The sequence below is a fragment of the Coenobita brevimanus genome, chromosome 9 (genome assembly GCF_032717465.1).
Source record: "Coenobita brevimanus isolate Jiangsu-jjx chromosome 9, ASM3271746v2, whole genome shotgun sequence".
Lineage (NCBI taxonomy): Eukaryota > Metazoa > Arthropoda > Malacostraca > Decapoda > Coenobitidae > Coenobita > Coenobita brevimanus.
In genome coordinates, this window is record NC_136962.1 from 6,382,424 (window position 1) to 6,396,249 (window position 13,826).

General features: G+C 44.1%; 1 protein-coding gene across 1 annotated transcript in view; it reads left to right on the forward strand.

The window, feature by feature from the left end:
- Window positions 1–10,074, forward strand: part of LOC145410019 (carboxypeptidase A4-like) — a 59,959-nt gene extending 49,885 nt beyond the window's left edge. The window contains exon 6 of the mRNA XM_080280242.1: window positions 9,952–10,074. Within this exon, the coding sequence (XP_080136368.1) occupies window positions 9,952–10,074 (123 nt within the window). The remainder of the gene's footprint in view (window positions 1–9,951) is intronic.
- The last annotated feature ends 3,752 nt before the right edge of the window (window positions 10,075–13,826 follow it).

A 13,826-nucleotide genomic window follows, 5' to 3' on the forward strand; every position in this document is an offset into this window, starting at 1 on the left:
CATTGTTCAGTTTCAGGAGGTCACATGGGCAAAAGGAAAACCCAGGGCCGTATCTGAGCTGACTTTTTCTGGCCAGGGATGGGACGAGAAATAGATAGTTTTGTGCGTTCCTGCAATGTGTGTCCACGTACCACTAATCAGAGACATGTCCTTCCTGCGCCGTTGGAAACCACACCCGTAATCTCTGAGTCAGTTGAGAGACAGGGCACTGGTGAAGTAGGTGCAGACCTGATGTCTTGCCTGCTAACTGCTGACTAACACGGGCAACTGTTGTATGCTGGGTTCCGTAAGGCGTTCTCAGAGATTTGAGTAATCCAAGGACCAGCCTGGTTCCCAGTTAAAAGTGTACCAGTAATTGCTGACATCTTGCCCGTTGGTCCCACAGGACACGTTACGTCCAGGACTTGTATATACATGTGTACCATAAGTTAAGGGGGAAGTTTGAGAACCCTGCAGAGACAGTCCGAGGCTGTGTATGAATTACCTTGTGGAACGTCTTGAGCTGTGGGCCTCTCTGAGGATTCCCGGAGAATGCACAATATCCACACGAGTGTTCACACCCACGGTGGGTGTTAAAACGTGACCTGCCCGAGATTGCATAGCAATTCTCAGCTTCTCAGCTTCCTGTCCTGTAGAGTTAGGATACCCAGTAAACTGCCCGTTCTAAGAGATTTGAGCAATTCAAGAACTGACACATTTCCTGGTTAATAATGTTAGGTTAACTAGTAAACTGCCCATTCTAAGAGATTTGAGCAATTCAAGAACTGGCACATTTCCTAGTTAATAAGCGTTAACCAGTAAACTATAATGGTCCTGAGAGATTTGTGAATCCTAAGACTACATTTCCTGGTTAATAATGACATAAGTACTGATTGGTAGGCAGAGAGAGAGAAATGACACTTTTGATGCTCCACCTTGATTCCTTTCGCAGGTGCAGGTGGCGGGTGCAGCATTGTCTTGCAGATCAGCTGGTTGTCCCTGTCGCATGCTGCCGCCCCTTCTCTTCTGCTTCGTCGTCATTATTTAATATAAATTTGTATTACATGATTTTACACGTAGGCACAGTTACACCACAACTGACACACCTACACCATTTATTACATACATCACGCTACATAACAATTAGTTGTTAATGTAAATGTAGTGAATTTTTCGCTCAGTTTGACCTGAGTACGGGATTTTTCACCGTCGTCACGGAGTTTTTCCCTCAAGCTTGCTTCTATTAATGTAAATACGAGTTTTTTTTTTTCGCTCACTGGCGACTGTGACTTTCTCCTGTAGCAGGATAGCACACACACACCACAGTGTGAATCTTGTGTGATTGAGTTAGGATTTATATGTACTGTATGTATATTGAAATTTTTTTCCTGAGAAAAAAATTTCATTTTTGATGGGGCATAATGTCACGAGTCAGCACGATTAAATATTTGAATAAACTCGTGACATTAACTTTGGTGGGAAACTGCGAATTCTAGTGGAATTCCAGTATTTATTGCTCAGTTTAACTGCCACGTATGCACCCAATCGGGAATGTTTTCAGGACAATTTTCACTATTTCATAAGTGATCGTCTTTGTGCGAGACATTAGCACCTCTGCTGAGCAATTTATTATGGGCATGTTTCGCTCATTCTAGCCGTTAGCAAGTGCGGCTCGACACTCGCCTCTTTCTCACGATTTGAACTCAGTCAAGGTTTGAGTGCCGCGGAAGCAGGTAGTGTGTGTGGCAGCATCCTTCCTCAGCAACGATGCCTAATTCCCACTGTCACCTTTGGATTCCCACCTAGCGTGATTGGCGAGAGGCTCAGCATGTGCAGTGTCCTTCTTCAGTAACGACGCCCAGTCATCCGCTTTGTCCACTTTTCTGACCAGTATTTCTTTTCGTTTTTTCCTAGGTTTAAGAGTTAGCTTTTGAGTGAACGAGTGAGTGCGATCTCCTTATTTGAATTCATCTTAAGACTCATGTAACGTTAATTTATTTTATTGTAGTCAATAAATTTACAGTTCTTTTCTTGAGCTTAATGTAATGTAAATTCGTGTTTTATTTCTCCACGAGCTTATTTCACTTATAGCTCCTAGTTTGCATTAACGCTTTGCTATTCATAACTGGTACTTAGGCCAGTCCTTTTGTATTAAGCTAAAATCCATTGTGCAACCAGGAGTTAATGCATCAGCAAGAACTTGTTATCATTAATAGCATTAGTTATTGACTGTCAGGGGTGGAGTCACTTTCTCCAGAGGCCAACAGTACTAATAAACAGCATGTGTGAATAATTAGTCTCTGCTGTGTACTGTTGAGAAAGTTTATAAATTCTCGTCCTTAGAGAATCGGTGAAGTAAGCCGGAATAAAGTAATCATTGCTTGATTTTCACAAGACAATTCATTGTCCTGTTCTCAGTATCATTGAATAAATAGTCTTTAATATTGCATATTCTTAAAAACCTCATGACAATTAGAGTTGGTATCACAATACTATCATGCAGTGACTTTTCTATTTCTATGCTCACTTCCCTATTTCTAATCTCTGCTTTCAAAGAACCAGCAACTTTTCTTCTTTGTTGTACCCTATCAGGCATTTCATCATCAAAACTTCCATCCTTATTCATCACACTACCCAAGAACTTGTACGCACTCACATTTTCCATTTCCTCATCATCCAACTTCACTGTAAATTCAGTGACTTCACTTCTCTTGAAGACCATAACTTTACTCTTTCCTACACTCACCTTTCGATTCCTTTTCTTACACACTCTCCCAAACTCAATCACCAAGCCTTGCAGTTCACCTTCGTCTTCACTTTACAATCTTCAAACCATCTGCAGACAGCAGTTCAGGAAGTTTTCAAAAGCTGCCCTTTCTCATTAGGACCACTCCAGCATCCACTGCCCTACCTTGTATCTCTTTTATAACTCCATCCATATACAGATTGAACAGCCATAGAGACATGGCACATCCTTGTTTCAATCCAACATTCAGATAGAGAAATTCACCCAGTTCACTATCCACATGCACTGCAGCCTTAGCACCCTCATACACACACTGCAAGGCATTCAACAACTTCACATTTACTCCATGTACAGTATTCTTAATATTTTCCACATTCCATGTCTATCAACTCTGTTATATGCTTTCTCCAAATCCATGAAGGCCGCATAAAACTTCTTTCCCTTCTCTAGAAATTTTTCCACTGAAGACCTATGAATAAATATCTGATCTAAACAACTTTTTCCCTTCCTATAACCTCCCTATCCCTCTCCAACTAATTCCTCTGTTATTGCCCCTAACTTTGTCAATAAGTATCCTACCATATACCTTTCCAATTACACTCAGAAGACAAATGCCCATATGATTACCACAACCTCCTTTTTCCCCTTTTCCTTTGTACATGGAAATAATTATACCTTATTTCCAATCATCCAGGACTCTACCTTCCCCCCAGGCCAATCTGTACATCTTCCATACCCATTCTACTACAATCTTTCCCCCATGTTTCAGCAGCATTTCACCACACATTCCATCAATTCCTGGGGCTTTCCCCATTTTGACTTTCTTCATTGCTTCCACTACTTCCATCCTACTGACCTCTTCCTCCCTTCTCACCTCCCTCCCTCTCCCAGCCATTCCCGTCGCCCAAACTCACATTACTTTCATTCCTTATTTTTAACAGCTCCTTAAAGTGTTCTCTCCATTTGCTCACTTTTTATCCTTCTCCATCACCAATCTATGATTTTTATCTTTCACTCCACTACTAACTTTTTTATTTCCCTGTCTAACTCTCTTTACCTCTTTCCAGAACATCTTACATTCCCACAATACTGTTCATTCCCATTAAATATGCCTTACTAATTTCTTTTCCAGGTTGTCAGTGTTCGTTTGTGACCAATTTGATGTAGGTTAGGGGGTAAGGAGGGCAACTTTTCTGAGATGACAGACCAATAAGTAATTTTCTCCATAAGATTACAGTAATCTTCCTAATATCAGATGATATACAGCCAAAGGCATGTCCGGAAATTGGGCCCATCCGGATATTGGGCCCCTGCCTCCTGAACTGGTACTTATGGACCCTAACCCAGCCTAACTTTGAAAGCCACCTAAATAACTCCCTACCAGACATGCATAGCACCTATTTAAGACCCGACTCAAACCAATAATGGACATAAAGCATGAAATAAATGAAAAGGAACCAAAGAATGAGGAATTAGAAGTGAGTATGGAAAATATTTAGCAGTGTACTAGGTACTTACAGCACGTCTGTTGCCGCCTCCTTTAAGGCTCTGGCAGTGGTGAAAATGTTCTTGAAGCACATACAGTAATCCAGTGTTGTGCTGCACTTAATTCTTTGCACTGTAAATTATAATTGTTTAACACTGCACATTCTGTTCTTAATTGCGCCATGCCATTTTCAACTGCCAGTTTCAACCTCCAGTTTGCACTCCACATTTAATCCTTTGCACTCTAAATTCTAATTTCTTAACACTACACAACACTGTAAATTCCCATGTGGTCTAGTGGCAAGGTATTGCAGTTTATTCACTGTTCATTCACAAAAACGAGCACGTGCGGCATCCACTGCGATGAGCATCTACTCACGACGGTAGTTAGGCGGTAACTGGGGAAGGGGGAGGAAGGAAGGGGTGAAGGGGCCATGTGTAAACACAGCTGCTCGGTGCTGCGTGCCAATTTCAAATTACAGGTAGGATAAAATTCAGATTGTTTTTGAATGTTTTCTTTTGGCCATTTTTGGGTTCTGAAGGCCCAGGCCCAGAATGTCCGAAATTGGGCATCCGGTTGTTACTGGGATTACTATACTGTATTTCTAATTCACGGAATTCTCGAGTAGCGGCGTGTGTTCAGTACTATAAAGCTGCGATTTAGGAGATTCCACCGTATTAAAAAAAAGACTAATTTTTTGGTCCAGTTTGCCAAGGCCAACACTAAATTTCTATTTCATCTCTCACAATGCCTTAAAAAATAAACTATTTGTTTTGGTCTCCACTTCTCTATTTTTTCATATTTCATCATGCTGTTCGTCCCCTATTAGCCATTATCCTCCTAAGTCCAGGTATTCTCAATTAATGGCCATTAATGGCTCCTCCACCTTTTGCTCAGTTCCCTCAGCAAACAGCCTGTACCTATTGTGTACTCAAAAAAATGCTAGTTAAAGCTAGTAAGAGTATTCATTACAAACCATAGTGTCAGCATGAATCCTGAGATCAGAAACAGTTGGACTGGTTATACGGGCAGTTCTGCTGCTCTTCACGTACAGATTCTTTACCCCCTGAGGTAGCCCAAAGTTAGGGTAGTCTGTAGAAAAAACTGTTTCACCACTGTCTGGCTCCACAACCTAAGGGAAGAAAGGAAGGCTGTAGTCACTGTTGATGACAGTGATAGCACACCTTATGATAAAGATGATGCTACAGTAAAGATTGAAAGATTAGAAGTGCTATGTTTTAATGAACAGTGGCAAGTTAAACAGAGCAAGGGAACATTAGCTGCTGTTACTCCTGATGTTACTGTTACAAAATCAAGATCAATGGGATGCAGAGAGTGGCCACTGTAACTGCTCACTCCCAGAGATTTTTTATCAAGGTTGTATTGAAAGACTGTCTGTGTTGTGCTGGTGTAGCGAATGAGGTCAGTAAGCGTGTTGTGGTGTGTGGGGTTGCACTGCAGTGTGGGTATAATGGATTCTCTGTAACCTGTATTTTCTGTCAGTAATGTAATAGGGAAAAGTGACAGCTGCATTGCAGTCCAGCTAAGTGCATTTGTGTCTTTCTGGGTAGGGCAGTCTCTGAGGGGTGAAAATCTGGTGGCGGTTCATGAAGGATAATACATGGCTGAAGGTTATAGATAACTGTGGAGGCTTTGTTTCAACATAAATGTTGGTGAAGCACTGAGTGGAGGAACAATGTCATCGAGCCACCTTTAATTTATTTATTTTTTTTAGGGCAGTGGTGCAACACAGAATGATCAGAGTTTTAAGCTGTTGTAGTAGCAGTAGAAGTAGTAGCTATCCAAGCAGTCTGGCCGAACAGCCCCGAGTCCCTAAGGAAGGACACGGTATAGACCGGGCTTTCCCACAGTGCTCTCAAGGAGTGCATGTTGTGTTGTTGGCACAGGCGATTGTGTGTAATGCAGTCATCCATACTGTGCTTAATAATATGGGGTGTTGTGTTGCATCCTGGACAGGCATCAGCAACAGAGCCATCCAGCCTCTTCTGATAACTTAAGAGGGCTGGATGATGCCGATATCTCAGCCTGGCCAGGTGAACCCTATCCTCACGAGGGAGGTAGGATTCACAAGGGTGGATATCAGGAGGCTGTGCATGCAGCTGTGTGTTGTCTTTGAGTGAATGAATAGAGCTGCATGCGATAAGAGCATGGATATACTTCTGGAAGCTGGTTTGAGGCAGGCAAGGGGGCAGAGATGACAGTATTTGTGTATGATATCATGTGCTGGGTGTTGTTTTGATGTTGTTTAGTGTGTGTGGATGTGCTGCCACGTAGTGTAGTGGATGGTGTGGTTTTGTGGAGGCTGCGGCAAGAATTTGTGTGCCTCCCATGTCTAGATGATCCTTGACTTTGAGGACTTTGGTTTCTTGGTGTAGGTGGTCTGTACGTGTAGTAGCAGTGCAGCCTGTAATTATTTTTAGGGCCTTGTTCCGTATGGTCTTTGTTTGTGTACTGTGGTGGTGGTTTCTTTGTTGTGTCCAAATGCTGCATGGGCAACTGACTGTACGGCACTGAGTCTTGGTGTTAATTTATTTTATGTGTTTGTGTAGTGTTGTTTAAATGACCCTGATGTACTGTATGTTACACCAAGGATTGTGTGTGTGTGTGTGTGTGTGTGTGTGTGTGTGTGTGTGTGTGTGTGTGTGTGTGGTAGGGGAGTGTTGTTTAAGGTGAGGTGTGGAGTGTGACTATGTTCTGCTGTCCAGTTTGTGAGAAGGTTCACTGTAAATTTGGCTGGGGCTATTGTGAGTGTTTGTGGTGAACCATTCATGTAGTCTGCTGAGGTAAAGTTGGAGGATGTGCACGGCTGTGTTTGTGTTTTGGCGTGTACTGTACATGCAAGTGCTATGTCGTCTGCATAGGAAGCTATGTGTATTCGTGGTGTGTGGGGTGTGGGTACGTCATGCATGTATAGGTTAAAGAGTGTAGGAGATAAAACAGATCCTTGGGGGATGCTGTTTGTGAAGTTTCTGATGTTCGATGACTAACTGGCAATTGTTGCATGTGCACATCTGCCTGCTAAATACAGTAGTTTGCTAGCCATCTTTTTATGTTATTGTGCATGTTCATGCTGAATATTTTGCTTGTGAGGTTATGGTGGGAGATGGCATCAAAAGCTTTACTAGTCTAGTTTGCCTATAAGTGTTCTGTGTGGTGGCCTAGCTGAATTGATGCCATCAAAAACTCTTTGTGTAAGGTCTGTAAGAAGAGTGTTTGTGGAGTGTAGCAGCCTAAAACCAAGTGATGGGGCTTGGGGGATGTGAGGTTACAAATTGTAATACAGTAATGCCCCGATATACGACACCCCTAGATGTGATACCTCGGCTTAGCGATGGGGGTACATATTGCACCAGGCCCCAACACCCGATGGGCAAGCCCCAGTTTAATGATGGGCCCTTCAATGTCGAGCCGAAATTTTGAATCGCGCGCGTTCCCGCAGCCAGCTGAGCCCACCCGCCTCCCAGGATGCACAGAAATGCTCACACAGGCCCCATACACATCGCTCACCCCGCACTCACCCATATCACTCTTCTCACACCGGCCATCTCTGAGGATCTCCCTTACACTCGCCCGCCATGCATCGTATTGCACCACCAACATTACACAAGTTGTTATCATAGTGCTTCGTAACTGAGTTCAAGCAGTGCCGTGAGTAGAGCAGTGATACTAACCATCTGTGGAGTGAAATATTGTGTGACTTTGGGCCCAAATAAATGAGATAATGTCTGGTATGGGTGTTGCATGTGGTGGGGTTAGTGGTGGTGCTAGTGGAGGCCCTAGTCGTGGTGGTAAGCAGCCTGCTAGTGGTGGTGCTGGTGATGTTCCCCCAAAGCGTGCATGTAAGACTGTGTCACTGGAGGTGAAAGTGGACATCCTTAACCCCTTAACCGCGGGGCGTCACTTTCGTGACGCTTGGGAGCAAGGGATCATACCGCGGGGCGTCGATTTTGTGATTCTGTGTTATTTTGAATTCACCCGGGCTTCCAAGTGGTGGCTTGTATCATCTATCAGTACTGCCAATGTCCAACACTAGTCAGCACTCCTAATCTCATCTGTACTCCCATCCATTGTTGACAATTTAGCCATTTCTCCCCATTCTTGACTCCCCTTCCTACCCCCCCTCCATTACCCTATCCTCTCGCCTGCCCGGCCGTGCTACGCTAAGTAAATCTTCCCTGGAATTTTTCACTGACTTCACCCATTGAAATAAGCCCTATGCCCTATTCTTATACCAAATAATATATACAAGAAAGAAATAAGGTAAGTGAGAGTGCCATACACCTGGAATTGGCTAATTATCACCTGACAACACCTCACGTGCACTCGTTTGCTAATTTTCGCTGTTTATTTCCCCTTGAAATATGCCGTATAATCTATTTTCGTAATAAGTATACATATAAGGAGGGAAGGGAGAAGCCTAAGTGATATTTACATTCACCTGGAACTACCTAATTTATAATGTATTGTCTAGATTTCCTGCCAATCATTTCACTGCTATATATTAGCTGCTGTCAAGAGGCTAATGATGGCAGTAATGCATTTCCCTAGGTAGGCCACCACCCCGGCCCACCCTTATCAGTTCACTCTCATCTTCCAATGTGGAGGTATGTCTGTTTGCTCTTGCTAGCTTCAGGGACTTTTCACCCCCATGCAAAGGGCCCTGTGACCTTTACCCCCTACTAAACCTCATGTGGAAAGAGGTAAAGGGCTGACAATTGATAAAAGAGTGACTACGATCTTTCTATTGAGTAAAACAGTGCAAGTGGAACTGTAAATAATGTGTAAATAATGTGTAAACAGCAAGTGAAAGTAATGAATGTAAATATACGTGAACAATGGAAAATAGTTTTATAAGTTACTTCAAGTGACAGTGCATAACACAGTGTAAATAAAATAGAAATGTAAATAACGTAAATAAAATAGAGAACGTAAATAGAAATGTAAATGAGTAGTATTATAAGAATACAAGTATATACCCTAGGAGTAATGAAAGTGAAAGTTTCACTCTAGCATGTCTGAATACTATGACTTATGAGAGTGAAGGTGAAAGTGACATTCACTCTCAATGCTAGTATACAGGACGAGAAAATGAATGCTACGTATTTTACTGAAAGAAATTGAATCCCTACAGTGACAATAAACTAATACTACTGAAGGAAACTTATGGATAAAGACTGTAGATATATGTAAGTGTTACATAGTAATAGAAATATAAGGTGTGAGGGGTTTTATGAATAATAAATGACAGAATACCAACAGCGAACTAGCGCAAGTGGGAAGGTCATACGCGCTCGTAATTTTCATTGCTTTCACAGTGGTTTTTACTTGGAGTATGGATCCCAAACTACCTGATAATCATAGAGTAGTGTTTATAGTGTTAATATCTGGCTGTGGTAATCATATTACGGGTTGTCGGGAAGTGTAAAGTGGAGATTTCGTTACCCAACTTCAGAGGTCTCCACAAATCCTACGGTAATCGACGAAGGCTCAACACACATCCCAGGAGAAAGCTGAAGGTATGTGCCATATGCATATGTAATTTTAATATTCTAGGACTAATAACTGATTTTTGGTAAATATTTTTTGAGAGTCTGTCGGAGCCCAAATAACCCCGCTGGAGACGCAAAACATTGGGAAACATGACCGCGGTGTAAGGGTTAAACGGCACAAGAAAGGCGAAGGTGCATGTTCTATCGCCTCGGTTCTCCACCTGGCTCAGTTGACTGTCTCCACCATCACGGAGATGAAGGAGGCCATTAAGGCTGCTGCTGGGGAGGCTACAACCTTATCCACCTCCTGTATTACCCACCAGCGACAGCCTGTGATGGAGGAGCTGGAGTAGTTGCTGCACACGTGGGTGGTGGATCAGAACCAGCGCAAGGCACCCATGAGCCAGGCAATTATTTGCACTAAGGCTCTCTCGCTCTGGGACGAGCTAAAGGTCAGGCATGAGCTTGATGAAAGCGAGACCTTTAAGGCTAGCCATGGGTAGTTTGACTGGCTTAAGAGGTGGGCAAAATCTCCACCACGTGAAGATTTACGGTGAGGCGGTGAGTGCAGATACAGTGGCGGCGGCGGCGTTTTCTGATGAGCTGAAATGCATCATTGCGGAGGGTGGCTATAGTGCGAAGCAGGTGTTGAATTTTGATGAGACTGGGCTCTTTTGGAAGAGAATGTCCTCCAAGACATATCTTGCAATGGAGGAAAGGTCTACACCAGGACTGAGGCCCTCGAAGTACCGGCTGACACTGCTGCTGGGGTGCAACGCCCAGGGCGACCTCAAGTTGAAGCCGCTCCTAGTCTACCACTCGAAGTACGCCAGGGCTCTGGTGGAGTATGTCAAGGAGAACCTTGGGGTTATCTGGAAGTCGAACAAAAAAGGCTTGGTTGACTTTAGATATCTGTTTGTCGTATTTTCACTCATACCTCTCTCGTGTGCTGAAGAGGTATGCATCTCGTGAGAATCTGGCGAACAGATTTCTCCTGGTGGTGGATAACGTGCCTAGCCACCCGTCCGCAATGAAGGCATGGGTCAGCAATATCGAGGTGGTGTTCCTACCCCCCAACACCATGTCTTTGTTGCAGCCAATGGACTAAGGGGTGATAGCTGCCTTTAAGGCCTACTACCTCTGCCGCACAATGAAGCAGTTGGTAAGGGCCTGTGACAGTGACGACAGGACAACAGTACAGCAGTTCTGAAGAGGGTACAACATACGCCATGCCCTGGAGAATATAACTGCAGCATGGGATGAGGTGAGCCAGGTGACAATGAACGGTGTGTGGCGGAAGCTGTGGCCAGAGTGTGTTCACTTCTTAACCAGTTTCCCCGAGGGCGTGCAACCTCCGCCTCTTGAGTGTGTGCGGCAGAACATTGTCGAGTTGTCACACGAGGCAGGCTTTGGGGAGGTCGATGAGCATGATGTGAAGGAAGTTCTCGAGAGCCACAGGGAGGAGCTCCTCAATATGGAGATCCAGCGGGCGCACCAGGAGGCAGAGGAGAAGGAGGTTGTGCCTGAGGTCCAAGCTCTCAACATTATGATCCTAAAGGAGATGCTGACGAAACTAGACGAGATTATAGACCTCATGACAACACACAACCCCCTCCCAGGACAAAGCAGGGACACAGCTAATCGGCTCAAGGAGGGTATGAAAGTCTACAGGACGATGCTGGAGGAGAAGAAGAGGGTGGCCAGACAGACAATGATCACAGCCTTCTTTAAGCAGGCCTCCATCATGCCAGCAAGTCGCATAGGATCTCCCCAGCCCTCGACGAGCTCCCCAGCCTTCAACCAGCAGAGAAACGCCGAGGGACACCTCCCGCCAAGGACATGCTCGGCCCGTTGTGCTGGATCTAACCTCCAGTCGATCACCGTCTCACGTGTCATCTGTGTCTCCACTAAGGCACTCTGCCACTCCATCGCTGCCTTCCTTGTCCCACCCTCCATCTCCCACACCACTTCAGCCACTGTCTCTGTCTCCTTCGCCATGATGAGAGCCACCACAACTGACTCCATCACTACCTCATCATTCATCGCAGCGGTCTCCCTCGCCACCTCACTGGACATCACAGCTGTCTCCCACAACACCTCCTCTATCATCACATCACACTCCATCGCCACCCCCAGAGCCATCGCATCGCAGCTCATCGCCACCGCCTGAGCCAATGCATCACACCCCATCGCCTCTGCCTGAGTCACCGCATTGCACTCCATCGCCTCCACCTGAGTCATCGCATCGCACTCCATCGCCACCCCTCTCTGACCCTCTCCTGGAGATAGGGTTTGAGGGCTTTGAGGAGGACGATTGATTGTTGGGGAGCACCACATGTCCCCTAGCCTCGGGGAGGACAGCAAGGATGATTACCAGGACTGGACATGGACCTACAAGAAGTAAGTGATGAGAGGTGTTTGATATTCTCTAACCTATTCCTTATGATTTTCAGGCTTTATTTGTTGCTTTCATGAGTTATTTACAGGTGTTAGGCTTGGGTTAGCTTCCTTGACAGCTGTTAGGCCATTTAGATTGACTTTAAGCCTGTTTTGGGGCTCATCTGGGTAGGTGCTGGACTTGGTTTGGGGGGAAACCCAAGGCTGGTAAACGGTCTACATTGAAATACATCTTAAAAGTACCCCGATATACGATACGTCACCTAACGATGGAGTTTTACCTAACCAATTTGATCATTACCCTGGGGTATGCCTGTATTAGTCGTACAGTGACTTTGGAGGGGGTGCAGAGGAGTGTGATGGGGAGGTGTGAGGAAGGCAATGTGGTATCTTTTTGGGTTTGGGGATAGTAATGATAGTACCATGCTTCCAGATGTTGGGATTATGTTGTGTAAGTAGCTGTAGTTTAGTTCGGATAGCTCCTCAATTCTGATAAAAGCGAATTATGGTCTACTGATGTCAGTTACATCGAGGTTTTATTGTACTTGTATGTTGAGAAAAGATCAGGTGTATGTGCAAACTAAGTCATAGAATTTGGCAATGTCAGTCCAGTGAATGAAATTTGTTAACCCGTTCAGTGCCAGGGCCGTTGTCAACTTTTGTGCCTAGATTGCCGAGGGTCTGGAGGCAAAGTTACCTAGAATGCCAGCCATTTTCAACTTTTTTTTTCCCATGAATAGACCTGAAAAGTGGTCAAAATAAAAGTATTCGCTTCAGCTATTTTCAGCCCCAAAACAGGTGTTTTGGTTCAGCACGCACAGCTTTGTGTCAGATGGCTACTTTCAGCTACTGCCAGTGATTGATGTGGATAGATAGTCCGCTAAAGTGTGGAGTGGGAGGATGCATGGAGTATTTGTAACATGGAAACGCAACCTGGTTTACGTAATGCGACCACAGTCGTAACTATGATGATGGGAAGTTGGGGTTCCATGCTACAAGTACGTATTTTCACATTCACTTTTTTTTTTAATTATTATATTGGTATAAGGCACTGTAAACACACATGCTGCACACAGTCACATTAATTATGGTAAATTACATATTTCTTATTTTCCTTACATTACTGTACTTTACTTTATGACTTAATTCTATTTACTACATTTACTTATATAACTTCCATTATATACACTATTTACACATCACTATCAGTTAATTCTTCACCTGGAAGTTCTCCAACTTAGACTGGAAGTCGGGAGTAAGCACAATGTCTTTGGCAGCACGGCATGATCCAGATTTGCGTCAGATGGCTACTTTCAGATACCGCCAGCGGCTGATGTGGATAGATAGTCCATTCTTGTGTAGAGCAGGTGGATGCATGGAGTATTTGTAGTATGAAAACGCAACTTGGTGTGTGTGTGTAATGTGGCCACAGTCAAAACTATGATGATGGGAAGTTGAGGTTCATGGCTAGTTTCACATATTTTCATATTCACTTTTTTTCTACATTATATTGGTATAAGGAATGGGAGGGGGGGAGGGGTGTCCATCATTTTCTGTCACACACTAAGGGAAGACTAAAACAGTTTCTCGCAAATGTGAGAAAAACCGTGTCCGTATACATATGGACTCACCAATTTAGGGTACTATGAGTTAGGCTGTATATATATACGGACTCAGCAATTTTGACACTATTGGTTTGTCTCTATAC